The sequence below is a fragment of the Sus scrofa genome, chromosome 7, assembly GCF_000003025.6.
Source record: "Sus scrofa isolate TJ Tabasco breed Duroc chromosome 7, Sscrofa11.1, whole genome shotgun sequence".
Lineage (NCBI taxonomy): Eukaryota > Metazoa > Chordata > Mammalia > Artiodactyla > Suidae > Sus > Sus scrofa.
In genome coordinates this window covers 63,417,223-63,441,212 of record NC_010449.5, presented here as the reverse complement: position 1 = coordinate 63,441,212, position 23,990 = coordinate 63,417,223, and the positions used below count along the sequence as shown (strand labels likewise).

Here is a 23,990-nt window from a genome sequence, read left to right as displayed (position 1 = left end):
AGGAGAATGCAATAGGACACAAAGCTCTGAAGATCAGCAGAGGAGCCCCTTGGGTCTTTATCTGAGTACTGATTTGCACATAAATGAGAGAAAATTCCCGAGGGCTGGGAAAAGAGTAACTGGGACAATTTCCAGAGATCACACAGTGCTGGAAGAAGTTCATGTCCCCACCAACCAAAACGGAGAGATAGCATAACACTCTGGCTGGAGTTCTCAGAAGTATCATGCCTTAGTGATGGAAATAAATTAGTTCCCAAACTAAAGGCTGTTCTGGACTCAACCTAACAAAACTTAAAATCAAGTCTCAAAAGGATCGAAATGATCCACAAGTACCTTAAATGGATGGCAGGAAAAAATCAACAATCTTAAAAGGAATAAAACAAAATCCAGTAGCAAATAAAGCAAAATTTAGAATTCTGTGTCCAACTAAAAAGTACTAAGACTTCAAAGGAACAAATAAATACGATCCATAACCAGAATAAAAAGCAATGAAGAGGAGTTCCCATCATGGCACAGTGGAAACGAATCCGACTAGGAACCATGAAGTTGTGGGTTTGATCCCTGGCCTTGCTCAGTGGGTTAAGGATCTCGCATTGCCCTGAGCTGTGGTCTAGGTCATGGAGGTCAAAAATGCAGCTCAGATCTGGCATTGCTGTGGCTGTGGCACAGGCTGGCAGCTGCGGCTTCAATTAGACCCCTAGCCTGGGAACCTCCATATGCTGCAGGTGTGGCCCTAAAAAGCAAAAAAGAAAAAAAAAAAAGCAATGAAGTGAGATGGAACCAAAACTGACAGAGATCATGAACTTCATAAACAAGGACCTTAAAACAAGTATTATAAATCTTATAGATATGTTCAAGGATGCCTGCAGAAATATAAACTTGATAAGGAGAGAAACAGAAGATACATATTTTTAAAAGACCCACACAAACCTTCTAGAGATTAAAAAATACAGTACCAGAAAAGGCAAGTGAATGTGAAGATGCTGCAAAAGATTCAAACCAATATGAAGTACAGAAGTAAAAAAGAAAAAAAAAACACTAAAAAAAGAGATAAGCATAAAATGAGCTGTGGTACTGATTAAAGCATCTAATATGCCTGTAATTGGAGTCTTAGAAGGAGAGGAGACTTGAGGAAGAGAAGGGGACATAAGTATAATTGATGAAATAAACACCAAAAAAAACCCAAAAACAAACCCAAATTTGAAGGAAATTTTAAACCCATAGGTCCAAAAACAAGAAACAACAAGCAGTTTAAGGTATACCATAATCAAATTGCTGAAACCCAGTGATAATGAGAAAAACCTTTAAAGCAACCAAGGGAAAGTGACTGATAACCTAAAGAGAAGTAAATATAAAGAATGACAGCAGAGTTAATATCAGAAACCACACAGTTCTTTTATTTTTTTTTTCTTTTTAGGACCACACCCATGGTATATGGAAGTTCCCAGGCTAGGGGTCAAATCAGAGCTACAACTGCTGGTCTATGCCACAGCCACAGCCACAGCAACACGGGATCCAAGCTACATCTGTGACCTACACCACAGCTCAAAGCAATGCCATAGTTTATAGCAACGCCCGGAAACTTAACCCACTGAGTGAGGACAGGAATCAAACTCACATTCTCATGGATCCTAGTCCAGTTCGTTAACCACTGAGCAACAAAGGGAACTCCAGAAACCCCATGGTTCAGAACATAACCTTCAATCTAGAATCTTGTACCCAGTGTAAATATCTTCCAAACATAAAGGTGATCTAGGAGTTCAATGTAATCTCAACCAAAATCCTAATAGGCTTTTTTTGTTTCTTTTTGGCCACTGCTGCAGCATGTGGAAGTTCCTGGGCCAGGGAGCCAACCTGTGCCACAGCAGTGACAATGCCAGATCCTTAACCCATGGAGCCACCAGGGAACTCTCCTAGCAGACTTCTTTAAAAAAAAAAATTAGGAATTCCCGTTGTGACTCAACAGTGATGAACCCAACTAGTATCTGTGAGAACTCATGTTCAATCCCTGGCCCTGCTCAGTGTGTTAAGGAACTGGCATTGCCATGAGCTGGAGTGTAAGTCACAGACATGGCTCAACTCTGGCGTTGCTATGGCTGTGGTGTAGGCCGGCAGATGATGTTCCAATTTGACTCCTAGCTTGAGAATTTCCATATGCCCTAGATGCTGCCCTAAAAAGACAAAAATAAATAAATAAATAACCTAGAATAGCTAAAACAATTTTGAGAAAACAGAAACAAAAGCAAAGTTTTAGGATTCACACTATATGAATTCATGACTTACATGAATAAAACTATAGTAATCAAGAGCGTATGGTATTAGTCTGACTTGCCGTGGAACTGTGTCAAATCTGAAAATCATATGATGCCCTTTGGCAAACTGGAAACGATGCTGCCATCTCAAATCTCTGTGAGACATGTAGACCAGCTCAAGCCCAGCGGGGCACACTAAGGAGATGATTTTGGTGAAACCATAATGACACTGAACAGGAGGCTAGCTTAACATCTTGTCCAAGTGAGATCGCAGGCCTCTTCCATGATGGCAGCTGGGCATTCTATAGGCTAATGAGGGAAACCATCTGTAGTACTTGGCTGGCAGATGTGTCCCCCCCACCCCCCAGTACTGTGCCAGCATCTCCTAATGGGGCAGTCTGTAAAGGGCTCCAGTATCACTCTGTGAGGAAAGATTGTGCTATTTAGTAACTGTAATCTAGAGGCCAAACTAACATTTAACTATTCATAAACATGCATTTTAGTATCTTTGTCTTTTAAAATGTGACTATCAGAAGGACAGGTGAACGTATTTATTTGTTAATATGTTTTCATGTTGTCCCATTCAGGGACACCCACAAATAAAAATGATACCCTATTTTTCCTTTTGTAAAAAAACCAAAAAGAGTATGATATTGATACAAGTATAGACGTAGATCAGTTTATATTTAACAAAGGTCTCGAGGCACTTTAAAAAGAAAGGATAGTCTTTCCTAATGGTGCCAGGACTACGCATCTAGGATAGCAGTTAGGAAAACATATAAAGAAACGTATACTGATAAAGAAACTGGACATCCAGATGGAGAAAAACAAACCTCAACCCTTACCTTTCAACAAAAAATAATTTTAAATGAATCATAGACTGAAACTTAAGACCTAAAATTACAAAGCTTCTACAAGAAAAACTTCCAGAAAAAAAAATCTTTATGACCTTAGCTTAATAAAGATTTCTTAGAGCAAATAAGCTTGAATCAAAAAAGAAAAGTATTGGGAGTTCCTGTCGTGGCTCAGTGGTTAACGAATCTGACTAGGAACCATGAGGTTGTGGGTTCGATCCCTGGCCTTGCTCAGTGGGTTAAGGATCTGGTGTTGCCGTGAGCTGTGGTGTAGGTTACAGACGTGGCTCAGATCCCGCATTGCTGTGGCTCTGGCGTAGGCCGGTGGCTACAGCTCTGATTAGACCCCTAGCCTGGGAATCTCCATATGCCGCTGGAGCAGCCCTAGAAAAGGCAAAAAGACAAAAAAAAAAAAAAAAAAGAAAGAAAGAAAGAAAGAAAAGAAAAGTATCAATAGATTGGACTTAATCAAATTTAAAAGTTTCACTCTTCAAAATGTAACATTAAAAAATGAACGTGCAAGTCACTGACTGAAAGAAAATATTTTCAAAACCCACATATGATAGAATAGAGACTTCAGTCCAGAATTTATAAAGAACTCTTAGAAGACAAACAACCTGGTTCACTTTTTTAAATTGGCAAAAGATTTGAAGAGGCGCTTCACTAAAGAAGATGTATGATGGCAAATAAACATATGAAAAGATGTTCAACACCATGTCATTAAGTGAACGCAAATAAAAGTCCCATGAGATATGGCTACAACTCACCAGAACAACTAAAATTTAAAAAAAAACTGACTGATATTGCTTATATGTGGAATCTAAAAAAAAGATACAAACACATTTGTGTATAAAATAGACATAGACCCACAGCCATAGAAGCTAACTTATGGATACCAAATGGGGAAAGATGGTGAGGGATAAATTACGAGTGTGGGATTAACAGATATATACTACTGTATATAAAATAGATAAGCAGCAAGGACCTACTACATGGCACAGGGAACTATATTCAGTATCTTGTAATAACCTATAAGGGAAAAGAATCTGAAAAATAATATATATATGTATATATATACATACATAAAATAATATATATGTTCAGTTTAGTTTCCACAGTGAAGTAGGAACCTGAGTGTAAGGTCTGGGATAAGGTGGGAAGTTGTGGAGAAACAAAATGGGATGAAAGAGTCAAGAAGGATAGATAGTATATGTGTATAACTAAATCATTTTGCTATACACCTGAAACTAGCCGAACACACACAACATTGTAAATCAACTATACTTCAATTTAAAATTAATTAAAAGAAATAAAAACAACAAAAGACTGACAAACCCAGAATTCCTGTCGCGGCTCACTGGAAACGAATCCAACTAGGAACCTTGAGGTTGCAGGTTCGATCCCTGGCCTCGCGCAGTGGGTTAAGGATCTGGTGTTGCCGTGGGCTGTGGTGTAGGTCGCAGATGTGGCTCAGATCCTGTGTTGCTGTGGCTGTGGTGTGGGCCAGCAACTGTAGCTCCGACTTGACCCCTAGCCTGGGAACCTCCATATGCCTCAGGTATGGCCCTAAAAAGAAAAAAGAAAAAAAAAAAAAAAAAAAGACTGACAAACCCGGTGTTGTTGAACATGTCGAGTTACCTGAATCCTCATTCTCGTTGTTACTGGGATTCTTTTACAGTTCACTGTATGATTTTCTATGACTCAACAATTGCATTTGTTAAGTATTTGCCCAGGGAAAAGAAGACATATGTACACTCAAAGACTTGTTCATCAATGTTCATAGCAGTTTTATTCATAATAGTAAAAAACTGGTAGCAAATCACATACCCATCAACTGGTAAACTGGTAAACAAATGGCATAGCATTGCAATATAGTGGAATAATACTCAGCAAATAAAAGAAACAAACAAACAAAAAAACCTACATGGATGAATCACAAAATATGCTAAGTGAATGAAGTCTTACCAAAAGGCTACATACTTTATGATTCCATTTATATAAAATTACAGAAAATCAAAATGATCATTACAGAAAGTAGATCAGCGGTTCCTAGAGGCTGGGGGTAGGGAGAGAACTGACTACAGAAAGGCAATGGGAACATTTCTGGAGTGGTGGAAATATTCTCTCTTAATTGTGGTGGTTGTTACATGACTACTTACATTTGTCAATACTAATCAAATTGGTGAATGGTGTTGTATGCAAATTCTATCTCCATGATGATTAAAATGACAGAGAATGGAAGAAGAGAAGTCAAAGACTGTTGAGTGCAGGCAGGTATTTTAAAAGTTTTGCTAAAGGATGTTTGGGTCCAGCAATAACCCTATTTAGTCATAAATTATATAAACTGCTTTATAATTTAGCTAAGATATTGCTTGAGAGGGCAGCATATCCATCTCCCATAGTGGAAACTAAGTAGAAAACTTCTAAAATATATAATTCAATAATTCATTTCTAAGAGCTATTTTTTTAAAAAGCAAACTATAAATATTAAAAGAAACAACTAAAATGGGCAATAGTGGTTGCTCCTGAGAAGCAAGACTGATGAGTCAGAAAGGGGTGAATAGGGGTGCTTGTCATCATAAGCTTTGTAATAGAGATTGATATTTTAAACTTTAAGTTGTCCATAATAGTTATAATAGTTGAAACTCATATCATTACTTCTATAGAATGAAATGAGAAGTCAAGAGAACTTTGTAAATTTGCTAATGTCATTTGAATAGTAAGTAAAAACCAAATTTAAAAAAAAAAAGTTTTGCTAAAGGAATGATAGTTGGCAAGGAATGGGTGTCAAGAGGAAATGCTTTTATTTTTAAGATGAGGGAGATAGCAGCATGTTGTACGCTGACGGGAATGATGCAGGAGAGAGAAAGAAGTGATAATGTAAAAGACAGCAAAACCGCTGGAGGGATATTCTTGGAGGAGATGGGCACAGGGACCGCTCATCTTTGGTTACTTCTGTTTCCACAGTGAACTAGGAACCTGAGTGTAAGGACGGGGAGGAGGTGGGAAGTTGAGGAAAAATAAAATGGGAGGAAACAGTCGAGGAGGATAGGGGGAGAATGAATGGTCTAGAGACATCTAGCTTGATGGCCTGGCTACATTCAGGGCTCATTTGAAGTTAAGGGTCATAAAACGGGACCAGTCAATGTGGTTGTGGGCTTTTCCCCAGCCACACTGTTCCCTGGGTGCAGGTGCAGAGTAGAAGGAGAGTTGGATTTAACAAGTTATAGCTTTGCTTCATGTACAAGGAAATGAGAGGGGGTCAAGGGGTTGAGGGTGTGTTTGAGAGAATGATTATAATGATTGGACATGGAACTCAGGTCAGGTAAGGAGGGCAGTGAGGGCCTCAAGGAACTGGGGGACAGTGAAGGGTGGGAGGATCAGTGGACTGGAATAAAAAGCCTTAAAGATTTACATACCTCTTCAGTCCATGATCCATATTTAGGAATTTATCCCTGAGAAATAAGGAGGCAGATGCCTATAAGAATGTTCATTTCAGAATTTTATATAACAATAAAAATATATAATTATATAAATATTGATTGAGATCTGGTTAAATAAATTACGGTCCTAAATTACAAACAGGTTTTGTGTGATTGTGTGTTTATCTGTCAGGTAATATGTGAGGCAATGCTGTGGATTTATGCTGAAGCAGGACTGAGAAACTTACTTTCTGGCACTTTAAATAACTATTGTTTGTGCTTCTATTATTCTGGTATCCATATTATGATATAAGTGGACTTTCTGGAATAATACGTAATGAAGTAAATGAAAATGCAATTAGTCCTTGCAGTGGTTTTTATCACCCACAGATGAGTCATGGCAGAAGACTCTCCATAGGAATAACCTCCTATTAAGCAGTTAAACGCTGTGTCCTGATGATCATTGCTCATGGCATCCTCAGATGCCCTCCTACCTGTCTGTATAGTTGGATGTTGATGATTCTCCCAAATGCCACCAAGAGGACATGGCATAGGTGCCGTTCAAAGTAATGGGAATGGACACAGTTCCTACTCTTCTGGAGCCTATAGAATAAAATATACTTTACAGTATGAAATATCACATGTGATATGTCTTCTTCTGGAAATTTAAAGGAATAATTAACATTGTAAGCATGCATAATACATACATAAATTAAATATTTAAGAACACAAATATAGTAGATTGTATTATTATTCAGAATATCCACCTTCCCTCCTGCCCTTCTGGTATTAAGCTTGATCATGTGACCTTGTTTTAGCCAATGCAATGCAAGAAGTGATACAGATCCTTTCCAATCCAAAGCTTTAACAGCCATGGTATATTCTCTTTCTCTTTTGAAATGTCCTAAATAGAGGATGGTTCCTTCTGCCTAGGTCTCAGAATGAAAATGAAATGTTGCAGGGTGCAGGGCCACAAAACATATTAATAGAAACAAATCTTCGCAGTTAAGACACTGAGATACTGCAGTTGTTTGTTTTATAAAACTTAATCCAAGCTGACTGCTAAATAAACAAATTGAACATTACATTGGATGTATATAAAAGATTTAGGTGCATTCTGTAAAAGGGAGTAGAGACATTTATGCAGTGCCAACTGTCATAATATTCATGCATTTACTATTCATATTAATCATATGGAGTAGGTGGTATTATCTCTAGATGATGGTCTAAGGAACTGAGGCAAAAAGTAATTTCACAAAATTCATGGGACAACCAACATTCAGTTCTTTCTTTCAAATCAAAGATTGCTCAGTTCTCAAGTCCATGTTCTTTCCACTCTGTCATACTGCCCACTGACTGAAGGAGTTCTAAGTTTGCTGCAGATTAGATGGGATGGACCTAGGTGATTTATATTCCAATCCGTTAGGGAAAGCTTTACAGACAAAGGAGGAGTTCTACAACTGTAACCATCTGCAGAAAGAAAAAGAGTAACTTGTAGTCTAGGGCATTTCTGAGCAAAGAACTTAAGTCTAAAATAAAAGTTCTAAGGCAGGAAGAGGATGGCTAGATGATGAAACACCACAGACTTCCCTGAGATGATCTGAGGGCTCAAAGCTTTCGTGTGTCTTGATGAAGCCCTCCTAGAAAGAGAAAGAAAGAGAGTTGTGAATAAGAGTCACCAGGTTATGGGGGAGAAGGGCCTTGTTAAAGTGACCATAGACAGCTATGTTCATAGGGGTAAGGGTCAATTTAAAGAGAATTAATTTGGATTTCTTGGTGGATAGTCTGGCTTTCGTCTTCCTTACATGCGGTGATGTACTATTATTGCATGTGTTGCAGAAGGGGACCCCAGTGTCCCCACAGAGTCAATAGTGGTAAGAAGTTCTGCATCTTGGGAATCCCCATACCTGGATGCCTAAGATTAGACAAGTTTCTCGATTTTCTCCTTCTGTGGTCTGCAAATTAGCTGGCTGAGGTATCATTGAGGGGCAATGATGGGAGAAATGTTGCTTACACAAACTACGAAGTTCCTTTTCAGAGGGATTGGAGGTAATTATAAATTCTAAAATCAAGTGTGAATTCCTCATTCCTCTACCTTCTAAGGCTTCATAGGTTTTGGGTAGTAGAGTTTTCAAAGTCCATGATTTGCCAGAAGCTGGTGAATTACAGCTCTCCTGAAAACTCTATTGCCCTGCTTGAACTCATACCAAGTAAGAAACTAACAGCCAGCTCCTTCTGTCTATGTTCTTTTAACCTGTTTCACAGTCTGGTTCTTACCTTGCTAAAGGCAGAAGTGGTTGTTGTTCCCAATGCATGCCTCTTGGTAGAGGGAACAATCCGAGGCTGCAGAGAAGAGAAAACTGAAGGACAGAGAATTGTTCATTCTAAACCAACATGATCTCAATCATTTCTCTTTGTGGTTGTAATGTACATGGCTATAAATGAGATGTCCCCCCGGAGTTTTAATAATTCACTTCTATCTCCTATTCATCACACCGCTGTTATATTAATGAGAAACCGAAGGTCATACGAAAATAACTATCCTTAAGAGCACAGCTTATTTATATATTTCTGTATTTTTCACATTATCTTACAATGAAAATACATTTAGAATGAGAATAACAAACTGGCCATTCTATGTGGATTTGACAAGTGAGATTATAAATGAGAGGTTTTCTTTCTCAGGAAAAGAAATGAACATTTCCCAAATCTGCCTCATACCCACTTAGATGTGTACTATGTGTGTGTAGAATATTCACATATTTAAATTTAAAAGTTAAAAGGACTGTCTTGGAATCAGGCTGCTGAGCTATTAGGCATCCCTGAAGAATTCAAGAACACGTTCACTTTCCTCTCAATCAGTGATAAGTTAGGTGAAGAAAGAGAAGATTCCTGTAATATTTTCTGGGCAAAAAAATTCTGCAAACTCTATTTTATTCTGTTAGTCACCTCTGCTCCCACACATATTCAAATTGATAAAATGATTAGCCTTATCTAAGATAATATTTTACCCACAAATATGGAAAATAAGAAAATCCTACTCCATATCTATGTTTTGACTTAAATATGAAACGTTCCCCTTAGTGATTTAGGAGCACTTGAACACTTGGCTAGACAGATGACTGAATCCATCAGTGTGATTGGGTGGTAAAAACAGCTTCCCAGAAAAGCAGTTGTTTCTTTACTCCCCACACTCGGTTTGTCTTTTCCTGGTGTTTTGTGTCTCTTGCTCTGAGTTTCACTTTGTTCTTAAAAAATGTTCTTGTCATTGCACTGATGCTTGATGACTGGGTCAGACCCTAATATGTTATGATGCCTCTGGGTTGCCTCTGGTTGAGAATTTACCTCCCAAGAGGTAATTTAAACCTAAGTTGATAACTTCCTCAGGAGGAAGCACTGCTTAAAACACTATATCCTCAGCAAGGCTGGAGGAGGAAGGTGCAACAGACATCTCAGGTGAGAGATTGAAGGGCCCTTTTAACAGATTGTTTGGCACTTTTGTCTCTGGTTTAATTTGCAAACAGCCTCCACCTCCCTTCCTAGTGAATTCTGCCAAGTATCCTATCCAGTCCCTAGGAAAAGGGGCAGGGGGTGGGGGGTAGATGGTATTGGAAGGAGAGAAAAGGGACAGTCCAATTCAGAGCTTTTAGCTGGGGAAATGCATTTGAAAACCTGTTGACTCATAAAGGACCACCCAGTCAGAATGCAGAGGAAATTAAGCATGACCAAGCTTCCCTTAGATGTTTTTTCCATAACACCCTATCACAGAACCTATACTGAAACTACAGTAACTTTTGAAATTACATGACCTTGATAAAGACCTAGAGATTTTTACTGGTCCATAGAGCAGAGTATCGAAGAGAAAATGATCTTCTGCCTCTAAAATCTGATGTTACTTTTCTGGATAAAAAAACAAGAACTCTCTGCTGGACACAGGTAGGAAAAATAAGAATCCCTGTGCTTGAAATTTTGGAGAGGATGAATGTCTGTTTAATAGTGTAACCTATCCTTCTGGGTTAAAATACTGCTCTATGGATCAGCATTGAAGGGAACACTGCTCCCTTCTTTGGTGAGCTTATAGACTCAGTAACATGAATGATGGAAACACAGGAGAAAGGGGGATGTCACCTACCTTTAGTTATTAGTCTAGGCAGGGGCACCAGAGGGGAGTTAACAGGTGCAGAACTGGACTTCTGAAAAGAATTAAGGTACCATTTAGTAAATCCACTCCCACATCATGGCTTGGAGAAATGACAAGTAACCTGGAGGGATACAATTTCTCATGCAAATTCTGAATACTACGTGATATAATCACATCCACATAAATAATCATGCCCTGGGGGAGGGGCAGTACTTCCTCATCATTCCAAAAGCTCTTTTGACTGTTTGTTATTCATTTTGCAGGTAACCCTGCCTAGGCTAGTTAACCGAAACACCCAGACCCAGATAAACATATTTAACAAACAGTTTAACCACACCAAGCCCACAGTTATCCTGCTTGGGCATTTTATTCCTAAATCTAAAACCTTTTAAAGGTACTGAAGTGTTTATGTTGAAGAGGCAACAACAAATTGTGTTAACGACACAAGGAATAATAAACAACTAAACATCATTGTTAGAAAAGAAGGCATAGGTTAACCTGGGCTCAAATAACTTCCTTCTAACCCATCAGGAGCACATTATCTAAGATTCTAAAGTGCTAAATTGGTCAGATAAGAGACGTGCTAAAATATAAGATCCTTTGAACAATGAGGAAAGAAAATTGAAGTGAAAATTGCAATCTCCACCCACAAGAGACTTAAGCGAGATGAAGCGAAAATGTTTACAATGGAAGAGAAAGAAAATGTGAAGACGATGATATTTAATAATAAAGATAACACTAAAGACCTGGGAAGAAAGAAGATCACTGGGGAAAGGGCTAGGGAAGCCTAAGTCATAAAGCTCCGTAGGGATCTGGGCCTGGGGGATGGGAAAGCATAGAGGAGCTTATCAGAGTCAGCAACAACCAAACGCTGAGTGGACAATTGGTGTCAAGGCAGCAGCAGCAGATGTTTTTCTGGAAGAAGAATGGTGGAATGATAGTCACAGGAAAATATTGTGACCTGCAGACAAGAGCGGTGTTTCATTGACAGCTGAACAAGAATGCACACAAACAGACCTAGGGGAAACACAGAGGCTGTGTCCAAAAGCTGGAAGTTTCTTATCTGGGGAGGGAGGGATGGAGGAGGGAGGGGCAGAGAGAGACCAAGAGACACAGAGATGCTAAAAACATGTCCCTTACGCAAGTGTTTATAAGGTAACCAGGACTGTGAACAGGAGAATAAACCATAAAGAATGGGAAAGAAGCCCCACCATGCAGTTAAAGGTGTGAGATCTAGAGCTAGATTGCTTGGGTTCAGATCCTCTCTGTCACTTACTAGCTGTGTGACCCTGGACAAGTTCCTTATAACCTCCCTGGCCTTAAAGTTTCCCCATCTGTAAAGTGGGACTAGTAGCACCATCTTACAGGGTTGTTATGAAAACTGAACGAGTTAATATGATTTAAAAACTTAAGATTAGGAGTTCCCATCATGGCTTTGTGGTTAATGAACCCCACTAGTACCCATGAGGACACCAGTTTGATCCCTGACCTTGCTCAATGGATTAAGGATCCAGTGTTGCTGTGGGCTGTGGTGTAGGTCACAAATGCTGCTCAGATCTAGCGTTGCTATGGCTGCGGCCTAGGCTGGTGGCCACAGCTCCAATTTGACCCCCAGCCTGGGAACCTCCATACGCTGCAGGTGTGGCCCTAAAAAGATAAAAGACCAAAAAATAAAAGTAAAAAGTTTAGACTATTGCCTCATACACAGGCACATCAATAAATATTAGCAACTTCTGACATATTCTGTGATCGGTTTCTGTAAGTGGTCTTGAGCCAAGTAGAGTACATTTGGCATGCTTTCTCATCTTTCCAGACATAAGACAAATTTTTGATGGTTGGGTAGTATATATGTTGTCGCCACATCAAGATTACAATTGTCCTCTTTAAGGGAGGTTTTCAGGTTAGCTTAAATGTGGGCTAAACTGAGGACAGTGGTAACATTCAGTGAGATTTACAACTGCTTTGAGCAAATCAGTTACATATTAAGCCTCGGTTTCTTATCTGTAAAATGCGTGTATTCCATATACAATGCATAAAGTTTCTATGCAAGTGCCTAGAACAATGCCTGGAACAGAGTTTCAATAAAAATTTGCTGACATTAGTGATGGGTAACAGGTATGAAATACTCTGACCTGGGGAGGGGGATCCTAACTGTCCTCACAGCTGCTGGTACAGAGGCCTTGGGTTTAGCTTCTCTTGTCAAAACCTGGAAAAACTGATCTTTTAGGTCAGAAAATAAATGGACATTCACCGTTTCCACCTTACTACAGAGGAAAGATGACAGCCTGAATCTCTAAAATGGTGGTGATGGGAAGGCATTATTAACTCTCTCCCCTGTGGATTTTCCTCTCTAAAGGAAGGGCCCTACAGGAAAAAGGAGCAAAAGGAAGCCTGTAACAGTGCAGACAGGAGGTCTCCCAATGCTACTGCCATAGGAAATGTCTGCCTTTCTCCTACCTAGGACACAGGCTGACTTGCTGGTCAGCATCCTGCTAAGGCTCTGACCACCTCACTGAGAAGCAAATCAATGGTCTTTCTTATCAGTTAGACTCTGGATGAATCTGGTTGAAGACATGCTCTCCCAAAGAGCCTCCTGGGAAGACAGTCTCTCCATGGTCCAGATCCCTTAGTCCTACAGGCCTCATGTTTAAAAGACTCTCTCTGGAGTTCCTATCATGGCTCAGCAGAAACAAATCTGACTAGGATCCATGAGGACACAGGTTCAACCCCTGGCCGTGACCGGTGGCTTAAGGAGCCAGCGTTGCCCTGAGCTGTGGTATAGATTGTACACGTGGCTTGGATCTGGCGTGGCTGTGGCTGTGGCACAGGCTGGCAGCTACAGCTCCAATTTGACCCCTAGCCTGGGAACCTCCATATGCCGCAGGTACAGCCCTAAGAAGCAAAAAACAAGAAAAAAAATTTTAATAAAAAAAAAATAAAAGACTCTCTGCTTGGCACACCCCAAGACCTACTTTCTCCAGAGCTCCAGGGGAAAAAAGGCAAGAACTGAACAGGTGGTGATTTTGCACTTTCTCCCCCAATATTCAGGTCTTCGTCAAGCAGAAAACAAGCTGTAAGTCTCCACTTCCATTCTCAGAGAAACACTCCTCAGGAGGAAGAGCATGGAAGAGCCAAGCCCCAGCCAGCTGACCAAATGACAAGTTCCACGGGCCTTCTTCAGAAATCCTTCCCTCCCTTTCTTTCCCATCTGTGCTGCCAGGGCTAACTGGGAAGTCCCCAGGGCAGTTGCCAATATATGTCTTACAACATTCAGGCTCCCACCCCAGCCATCATTTATTAGAAAGAGGTTTTATGATACAAATTTGATAATCTCCCATGCACACTGGCACTGTTCTAATTGAAGTTGTAAGCCCATGAAATTCAAGCCCTTTGTCTTCCTGAAGGCCACAAGGTTTAAAAGGATACTATTGTCCTTCCTAACACCCACTACATTGTCACCAGGGACTGATTAAACAGAATCCTGAATTGAAACAGTGCGGATTTTGTCTAGGTCCTTTTCAGGCCTGACAATGCCCTTTTCAGTTCCCAAGACAAAAGGAGGTTTAAGGATCGAGATTCTTCTAAGATAACCACATCCATATGGAAGGCAAGGTGGCCAGCAGCTGAGACCCAAACACCCCTCTCCCTTCCCCCTCTACCCTTTTTTCCCCACCCCCAAAAATCCCAGGTGATAACACTGCCTCAGCCACCCTCCCCACCACCTCCTCCTCTTCTTCCTCCTGGGACCAGAAAAAGGCCTTGTGGAGACTCTTCACAGACCTCATTGAGCACTTGCTCCTTCCCCTCCAGCTGATGCCCAGAACTGCTCTCCTCACTAAGGTCTCCCTCCAGTGGGTGCCAGGGAGAGAGGTCCACACTTCTCAGAGAGAGTGACCACCGCACTGCATGGGAGGCCCAAGACTCAGATACCCAGGGGATCCCAAGGTGAGGAGCAGTTACAAACCCGAGGGACGAAGCACCAGATCTCCTAGCAGCGTGTACATTCGGACATAGGTGAAATGAGACCGGCCAGACCTATCAGTGGTTTCCACACCTCTGTGGGGCCACCAGGGTGCTCCAAGGCTGTCCTCCCTCATCGGCAGCCCTGAGGTGGGTCATTCCCCACCATCCATTGATTTCTTCACCACATTATCCATTCCCCATCCCACCCTGGCCAGGTGGGCCACCAAGAGGAGGCAGAAAATCACAACTGCAGAGAGAGGGACTCGCAGGCTTCACTGGAGGTTACAAGTTTCACGTCCACTCTTTGGGTCCCTGCCCTCCTGCGGGAACCTGCGGTCAAGCCTGGGCTGCTCCTTGGCGCGGCACGCTCAGCCCAGGCTCCGCTGGTACCTCTCGGGAAGGTCTTCATGGAGAAGCTCATTCTGTCCTGTCGTGGTCAACTCGGTTGATTTTTGGTGTTAGAAATGCCATCAGCTCCGGGAGTCCCGAGGGGCCTCTGTGTCACTTGGGGGCCGGAACCAACTCTTGCTAATAGGAACCCAGGGTTGCCTCTGCTTCTCCCCCTCCTTTGTCCCTCCCTCGGTATCTTCCTAAAGCCCCGTGGGGACTGTGATCTGCCCTTTGACTCAACACGAGGTGCACCTTAACATTCGGGAGTAGACAGGCGCCATGAACTCCGAGGTGGAAAGCATAGTTCCCACCTGCGTTTCGCGCAGGCACGCAAGGGCACCCAATCCTACACATTTTATTCTCACACCACAGAAAGGAAAAATACTCTATTTCTTTTAAAATAAGTTGCTTCCCATACAAATAGCTATTTTTAAGTGTACAAATAAAGTTCAGGCAATAAAATCTAGTTCTGAGTCTGGCAGTTGAGAGGAGAGGAGAGCGGGCGCCTTGAGGGAGAGTTCCCGGCTCGCTAGCTGGTGAGGGTGGGGTAGGGGTCCCTGGCGCTGAAAGAGGTGGGGCCCGGGGCGCCCTCCAGGTCTCTGGCTCAGGCCGGGCTCTGGCCGCAGAGCGCATCCCAATGTCCGGGTAACCCCAGATGCCCGCACCCAGCAGCTGCCTCACCAGTTCCAGGAGACCAGCGCGGGGGTCGCTAAGTGCTGGTAGGCAGGGAAGAGGCCGAACGCTGAGCCGGGCCCGAAGGCTGCGTAACCCGGCAGAGGGCAGGCGGCGGCCGGGGCCACGCCGTTCTTGTTCCGGGCGGCGGCCGAACCCACTTCGCTGCCGCCGCCGCCGCCGCCGCCGCACGGCTGCCCGTCGCGCACCAGCACGGGCACCACCACGCGGCGCAGCAGGCCCGGCGCGGCGCGCACCTCGGACGCCGCTGCCAGGTCGGGCGACTCCGCAGCCCCCGGCGCGCGCGCGCGCTTCAGCTTGTAGCGATGGTTCTGGAACCAGATTTTGACCTGCGTGGGCGTGAGGCGCAGCAGGCGCGCCAGCTGCTCCCGCTCGGGCGCTGACAGGTAGCGCTGCTGCCGGAAGCGCCGCTCTAACTCCAGCGTCTGTGCCTTGGAGAATAGCACCCGCCGCTTCTTCCTCTTCTCCGCATCGGAGCTCGGAGACGCAGGCCCAGCGGACGGCCGTTGCGATGAGTCCCGCGGGCTGGCCTCTGGGCTGCTCTCGTCCGAGGCTAAGGATGCAAAGGAGACACAGTCTGGTGAGACGCCGGCCCCTCCGCGCGCCGGCTACCTCTCGCGCTCTCACACGCCGAGCTCGGGCCGAAGCGCACCCCCATTCGCCCGCGGCCTTTGGGATGAGACCATTTCCTTCCCCATACCTGGACCCACCTCTCCAGATTCGGCGACCACAACCTAGGACGGCGCCCCTTAAGAAACCCACCCTGGAAACTCTTAAAACAAATCCACCCTGGTCGCTGCGCTGGGAGACAGATTCACTGCAAGTTGCCACACCAACGCGGGCCACTTCCAGGTCGACTGCAGTAGAGTTTGCCAAGCCCTGAATCGAGGCTCTCCAATGCTGCCCATCCCAGACCGAGGCCGGGAAAGCGTGGCCACTTTTTCAGGCATTCAAGGGCAGTGTCTTAGATATTTAAATATTCTGACCCCGAGAAACAAAAACCCCAAACCTAGGGGTTAGTGTCAGGCACAAGAGATCTGCTCTTAAGATGTGACCGCTGGCATAGCGGCTTGAGAGAGACAGTCTCCGGATCCAGCACTGAGGAAATCCAGACCCTGGGCTGGGGTTACCCCTTCCCAACTCCGCCAAGGGCCGAACGCTTGTTTCCGCGCCTCTCGCGACCCCCACCCCGCCTCCACCCTCGCCGCCGCCCTCTGCTCACTCACAGGGGTAGTGGCTGCGCTCGGATTCCAGCCAGGAGGCGCAGGAGCCGAGCCCTGGGGCGCGTTGCTCCGGCTCCCCCCTCCGCAGGTGCTGCGCGTCCTGCTCGGGTAAATCCAGGAGCCTGCGCACGGTGAAGCTGAGGCGTCCAGGGTTGGCCATGGCCGAGGACAGGAAGGAGGCGGGGGCAGGGCAGGCTGGGAACCGAGGGGCAGCGGGGGAAGCCGTTCTTATGAGTGGGCGTGGGAGGCGCACGCCATGCACTGGCTGCGGAGATATTAGCGCGTTTACCGTGGAATCCCTTATATAAACAGCTCTTCCTACCCGGGATGCTTTGAAAGTGTAGGTCCGGGTCTCCCGGGCGTTAAGTACCTGAATGAGTGCAGGACCAAAGCCCCAGCCAGCCCGGAAGGTGCCACCTCCACCCCCCGCCCCGCCCCGTCCCCCGCCCCTCGGGCGCCCAGTTACCTCCCAGAGGCAGCAGGAAGCAGTCCTCGGCATTAGCGATTCTGTCTGATTAGCGCAAAGTGGGGGCAGATAATGGGGATTGTTACCAAAGAATAACATCTTGGGTGGCGAGCGGTGGCCACCGCCCGCCCGTCCCAGCTTCCTCCTCCTCCAGGGCTGACACCAGGCCTGGCCCCGCGGGAGCGCCGGGAACGGTGGGGGTGGCATGGGTGGGTTTATGAGCACCCAGGAATTTATTCCTTGTTTGTCTTATTCCTCGAGCTTGTTTGCTGGAGTGTTCGTTTCCCGCAGTTATCCAGAAAGTGATTTACAAGGCGGCGTTAAACTCTGGCGCACTCTTTCCTTTTTCGTTGGGCCCTTCTAAGGAGTCAGAGGCGAGAAGTTTCAGGAGGGCAGAGAGGAGTGGCCTGGGCCCACCGGCGTCTGTGCCGAGGATTTCGAAAGCTGCTAGGGGCCTCCCACACCCCCAACTTAAGGGGTGCTGAGGAAGGGCTGGCAGCACCTTGGGAGCCCCAGATCTGTGCCAGTTGCCCCAGACTAGCAAGATGGAGACGGAATCAGGCCATACAATTCACCTCTGAAGCACTAGCTTCGTTTTCCTACTCCCTGGCCGTTGAGGGCCCAAGCCAGCTCCAGGCACCACGAGCCGGCTCCTGGAGCGTTCCCACTCCAGGCCTACGAGAGCGTTGCTGCTTCCTTGGCATCGCCAGGACCCCTGGGGCCACTTGTGCGCTTGGGCGAGAGCCTCAACCTCAGGCCCAGGGCCGCAGATGCGGCCTCTGCCCAAGAGCACGCCTCTGGTGGCTTGGGTTCTCCGCTCAGCCCCAGCTGCAGGGCCTGGCCTGCTAAGGAACCGATTGCGGGAATTAAGACTGTGTCCGCCAAGCATTAAAGATGGCCTGCTCAGGGTTTCCCAACATCTTCTAGTACCCCCAGCCCCACCCGATCGGAGGCAGGGATACATTTTGTTGGCCCATGGCTTCCCATGGCTACACTTCGGTCGCGCTTTCAGAGGCCTCTCCTCCCGCAACCAGTGGTTAGAGTAATTGGTTGTTAAATTTCAGTGGGGGCCACGCCACTTAAGTGGCCGCACCTGAAATCCTGACTCTACCTTAGCTGAATTCGGACCTGACTCTCTGCAGTGGCTGCCGGGTCCGGCGCACCCTGCCCAGCAGCCTCCGCGTCAAGCGTGCCCGAGGCGCCCCGGGCTGTGCGGCGCGCTGGGTGGTCGGGGCGGAGGCAACCCCAATGCAGGCCAACTGCTAGGCCTCAGACAAAGGGGAAATGGAGCTCGACGTCCCGGACCTGTTGGAGCATTTGTTCCAGTCAAGATTTTGCATTTGTTCAGTCCGAAATAATGCGTGATTGACGCCTGCTCACAATGCGCTTTAGCGCGCTGGGATAAATCGGAGCTTGTCCTGTGTTGTCATGGTTTTCAATGGGGTTCAATGGGATTGGGAGCAAGATCGACTCTGCTGGCCGTCTCTCCGCGGTCCCGGCAAGAGATTTATTAGTTATGTCTTTTTAAAGAAGATTAAATTGAAATGACTTGGCTGTCTTCTCTGAGATGGGGCGGAGGAGGGAGCCGCCGGGTAGAAAGGGGGAGGCAGAAGCCAGAAACGCGGTGCTCACGGTGTCCTGCACCTAAGTTCCTGTGGCCTAGAGGCTGAGCAGATCACAGACTCGCCTTGTGGATGCGGACTTCTCTCTGGCTGGGTGCCTGGCAACCTCTGCCAGCCTGTCTCCTGAAGGGGGTGGAAGGAGGGCATTGACAAAGACTATCCTAGGCGGGTATTAATTAGGACAGACCCCCAAAGTCTGAACTTCCAGCCTATGTCAGGTAGAGAGAGCCCCAGCCTGGAAGTTGGTTAGCATCCCAGCTTGGTCCCTAACTAGCTTTACTCACCTCCTGACTGTGAGGCTCTTTTTTTCATCTGAAACAGAATAGATTTGGTAACCTCCAAGGATCCTCCCAGTTTTATGATTATGTATCTCTGGAAATTTTCTAAAACCATCTTCACTGTATTAACCAACAGCCTTTGGTCTCCCTCTTCCCACCCCTACTAGACCTCTCATCCCTGGGACTCAGACTCCACATTGTCCAGAATGTTCTAGAAGAGGATGTGACATCTTTTCATTTTCCAAAGGACCCTCCACAGGATAACAATTTTGGAAAGAGAACCAAATCAGGAGAAGCAAAAGAAGAGTCTTTCCTGGAGTGACTGACCTCTCTTAGCCTTTTAATCTATTTAACATCCTAAGCCCACACTGACGTGTAGAAATAAGTAAATGGCACTCTTCAGCTCTTAAGAGCTCTTCAGCATCAAATATTTGCTTTTACTCTTAGTATTTGGCTCCCAAAGAGAAGATACATCCTCCATCTAGCAGTTGTGCTCTAGAGAGGACCTAGCTCTGGGATTAGCTCCAAATATTACTTCTAGCTGTACCTTCCCTGAACTGGGCCCCAGTCTGTGTTTTGAATATCCCAGGGAAACTCTACCTCCTGGTGCTAGAAAGTGCTGCTCCATCATGGATTCTGCACAGGTCCAGTCTTCCTCTCAAACCTACTCTGGGATTTTTACCTAAACTATGTCTAAGAGCCAGAACCTGGGGACTCCAGGAGGTAGTTCCATTCAAGCTGTGCCTTCTGAAGAAATGCAGGAAATAAGGAGAGCCAGAATTATTAGAGAAAGGTGCTTTTTTAAATTGTCTCTTCACATCGAATAAACTCAAAGACATGGGAGGAGAAAATTATTTTGATTATTGGGTCAACGGGAAGAAAGTAGTCAAAACATTAAGTTTTAATCATATGAGAAATATCTATATGAAATGCCTCCGTTGGGTAAGAGATTCCTATAAACATCTGACTAGATATTCTCTCCAGACTTTAAAATGTTGTTTGGTTCTCTGGACACTTAAACCTGTTTTGAAACTCAACATAACTTGTGGATATTATTATTTAATTACATAAGTATTTGTTTCTCTCTAATTGGAAGTAGCACATCTCAATCTCAGTAAGCGTTTTTAATCTTAAGGCATCTGTGCTATAGTGAATGTATTTATGCAGTCTGCACTAATCATCCTTTCAAAAGTATTATCCAACATGATCATCACTACTGCGTGCTTGAGAATTAAGATTAGAAAATTCTGAAATAAAACTATAAAGTATCTTGATTTTAAAAAAATGATTGCATCTATATCTTGCATTCTGCTTTTAAATCCTTCCATTTTGGTTAAGTGTTTCACAAAATCCTGCAAATCTATACAGTCTTGAAGAGAGGCAACATTGCAAATTCCCCTTGATAGATGGAGGGCCCTCAACTGCCAGGACATTTTTCTTTGCCTCATAGCAACTGCTTTTCCCTTTTTATCAGTATTCTGGTTAAAATAGCAAAAGGAAAATAAAACTGGGCTTTTGACATTTCCAAGAAGAAGTGAATGATTTGATCGGCCTTAGGATGGAAAGAAAAGGCAGCATTTAAAATCAGACCTCTTTGCCTTTCCTTCTGAAAACTGCTTGCCATGAATAAGTAAACATTTCCCTTTTAATGGCTAATAATCAATTGCTTGGCGGTGGTCCAGTCTTGGCTGCAATTCTTTCTTAGTTGTGCTGATGATATATACACATGGGACAAGGAACAGCAATTACTTTCAGACTGGGAATTTATTACATCTTTGAAATGGGCTTTAGATTTTATTATTTAATGTCAAATGACAAGACATGAAAGATCTCACCTTAAATTCCTTAAAATATTGACTTTACATGGACTTTTTTATTGTTGTGCTTGATCTCTAGGAGAAAAGTTTTTCTTTCCAAATATGTTTCTTTCTCTAGTTGTTTAGTGACATACATAAAAAAAGGGATTTTAAATAGTTCAATTAATTAAAAGGTAAGTGTATTTAGTTAAATATCCATTCTCCACTTCCTAAAGAGCCAGCAAATAATTTTTTTAATTTTTTAACCAGTTTATTAAATATTTCTGGTCTCTCCCATGCTTCTCCATGGTATAATAAGGGTAGTGGCTGTGACACCATGGAATGCAAATTATCAGAATAAAAATAACACACTTTGGGGAAGGTGCCAAATGAACTCATTTTTAGCTAATCTTTCTTTTCAAAAAGGTACCAACTTATCCCTTTTGTTTGATGATACTGATATTATAATTTGTATAATACAGAACCCTCACTGATGTCCAGGCCTTAAGTCACACCTAATGTCACATCGAGACACTGACAGAGTAGCCTGACCCTGTGAACATATCCTATGCTAGCTGTCCCATTCCCTCATAGAGACCTGCCTGCAAGGCATGCTTATAACCACCAGCACTTCAGTTCAGGCCAGTTGTTTTCATTTTTCCTTAAATTACCAAGCATTATATAATGAGGCCTTTTTAAAAATACACCTTCACGTGTCTGAGATTAACTTTGGCATTTTAAATGGCTTGCATTGTTAAGATGAGACAGTGTGTCTGTTATATTGACAGCAATTTGAACACAAAGCCAGTTCTTTTTCTGGAGAAGTATTTGCTGAAAACAAGGATCACAGTCTCTCAGAGGGCTAAAGAATCAACATTCTTATCAGTGATGATGCTGATAGCATTCGTAATAAAATATCACTCTATGTTTTATACATTTGAGGACGTTTGCGATGTGCACTCACACTTGCCATCACATCCTGAGTCAGGATAGATTGCCTAGAAGAAGCGTAGCTTAAGGAGAGACTTGAAGGCAGATAGAGTCTGATAAGCCTAGAATTGAAGAAATTGGCGGGGGTGGGAGGAGAATGAAGAGGACCTAAAAGAGGAGAAAGAGAGTCTGTTGTAACAGAAGGTATTAGAAAAGAATGATTAAAAGGTGAAAGAGAGCCTGTGCTCGCTTAGAGCTACAGATTCAATTTAGTCTCATCAACTCAAAGAGAGAAAAAAAATGCCTGAACCAGAAAGTTCCAGTTAATGGTGGCTCCTATATTCTTTCCCAAATTCTTTGTATTTCTAAAAATTAACAACAGTAGTAGCTTCCAGAGATAAATGAACACTGAGGAGGTAGTGGACAATATGGAGACTAGAGGTAACAGTACCATTTGGGGGTATTTGAGAATTGCTAGGAGAATAGGTCTTAAAAATTCTCATCACAAGAGAAAGAATCTGTAATTATGGTGCTATCCAAACATATTCCTGGCAGTCACTTTGCAATAAATACATATATCAAATCACCATGTTATGCACCTAAAACTAATACCATGTTATATGTCCATCATATCTTTTTAAAAGTGACAATAGACACACGTCAGCTTTTAACGCACTTCAAGTTTTTCCAGATTTGATTTAGCTTACTTTTAAAGGTTCCTTTAGAAAAATCTTTTCCCCTCTTCCAAGAGGAGGCAAAAGTGCACAACAGGAGCATGAAATGACCACCTCACAATTCCTCACAGGAATTTCCTCACAAAAAGAGGAAAAGAGCCATATATGTTTACTGCAGTCTCTGGAAATCCCTTAGTTGGCAAAGGTGGCTGTCTTTGTATTCTTGATTAAATGGGTATTTGCACTGAAGTCACATACCACACAAAGGAAACAAAACAAAATAAAAATGTCCTCCGTGTCCTGTTTTTCAATCGTTTGTGTGAAGGAGGTTCTCGGCCTTTATCACTGTCAGTGAAAAGTTCTTCATTGGAAGGAGACATTCCACTCATCCTGCTTCTTGTGCACTGGGAGCTTACCATGGAAACTACCGCTGGAGCCATCAGGCAAATATATAAATGACAAAGCTCAACACTGGGCATCTTCGGTTTGGCTTTATCTCAACAACAGGATATGAGGAAGGGTGCTTAGAATTTCTTGAGAAATTTATTGTTCTATTTGTCTTGCTCTGAATCTTAATACCCGTAATTTGGACTTATTCAGGTCAGGAAACAGCTAAGAAATGACTTTATCTCAGGATTCTGATACTAAAGTATATATGCTGTGTATTTAACATAACTGTACATAGGAAGCTGTACTTTTCAGATGATGTTTTTATGATAGCTTGAATATCCCCCAAATAAATTCATCTTTAAGAGGTATTTGTATTCTTTGAGTTGTTGACCTTTAACTGAAAGGAAAACAAAATTTCTCCCAGTAAACAAGTTTTTTGTTTAACGAGATCCATTCTAAATTGTTGTCGACTTACCCTTAAAATAACATTTTGCTTTGTAACATAAACCTGAAGAAGTGTAAAAAAGTGCCTCACAAAACCGGTACTGTATTTTTTTTAATTCCATCTACTCGTCAAGTTCGCCTTTAATTTATAACCAATCCCAGGTCATTCCCTTCTGGTTTTCCTCAAGTTTGTTTTCAGCCTCCCTCGGTCCATGGTCCACATGAACCAACTGTAAAGACAGTCCGTGGCTGACACTGCGTTTCCATTGCTTGTTTTCCTTACCAGCTCCTCACATCAAGGCAGTTTAGAAAAACCAGATTGGTATATTCCTGAGTGGCTATGGCATTGAGTTTTTTCGGGTATGTAATCAGAACTCAGTTCTTTCCTTAGGCAGTGGAGCACACGGATGTTTGGGTGGTTTGTGGTGTAAGAAAGAAATGGATGACTACAC

General features: G+C 43.7%; 1 protein-coding gene across 1 annotated transcript; it reads right to left on the bottom strand.

Annotated features, from left to right (window-relative positions):
- NKX2-8 (NK2 homeobox 8) lies at positions 15,562 to 23,064 on the bottom strand. The gene is made up of 3 exons (XM_001925340.5): positions 17,405 to 23,064; positions 16,942 to 17,203; positions 15,562 to 16,268 (listed from the first exon to the last, which is right to left on the bottom strand). Exons 1-3 carry the CDS (start codon positions 17,609 to 17,611, stop codon positions 15,700 to 15,702), a joined length of 1,038 nt encoding a protein of 345 aa, XP_001925375.3. The 5' UTR covers positions 17,612 to 23,064; the 3' UTR covers positions 15,562 to 15,699.

Bases quoted from the DNA above. Each gene is read 5' to 3' on its own strand.
- NKX2-8 (XM_001925340.5), bottom strand. From the start codon at position 17,611: ATGCCACCCCCACCGTTCCCGGCGCTCCCGCGGGGCCAGGCCTGGTGT. The intron at 17,204-17,404 runs GTAACTGGGCGC...ATATCTCCGCAG, and splicing joins CTTCCTGCTGCCTCTGGGAG to CCAGTGCATGGCGTGCGCCT. The intron at 16,269-16,941 runs GTGAGTGAGCAG...TTGCATCCTTAG, and splicing joins CGAGCGCAGCCACTACCCCT to CCTCGGACGAGAGCAGCCCA.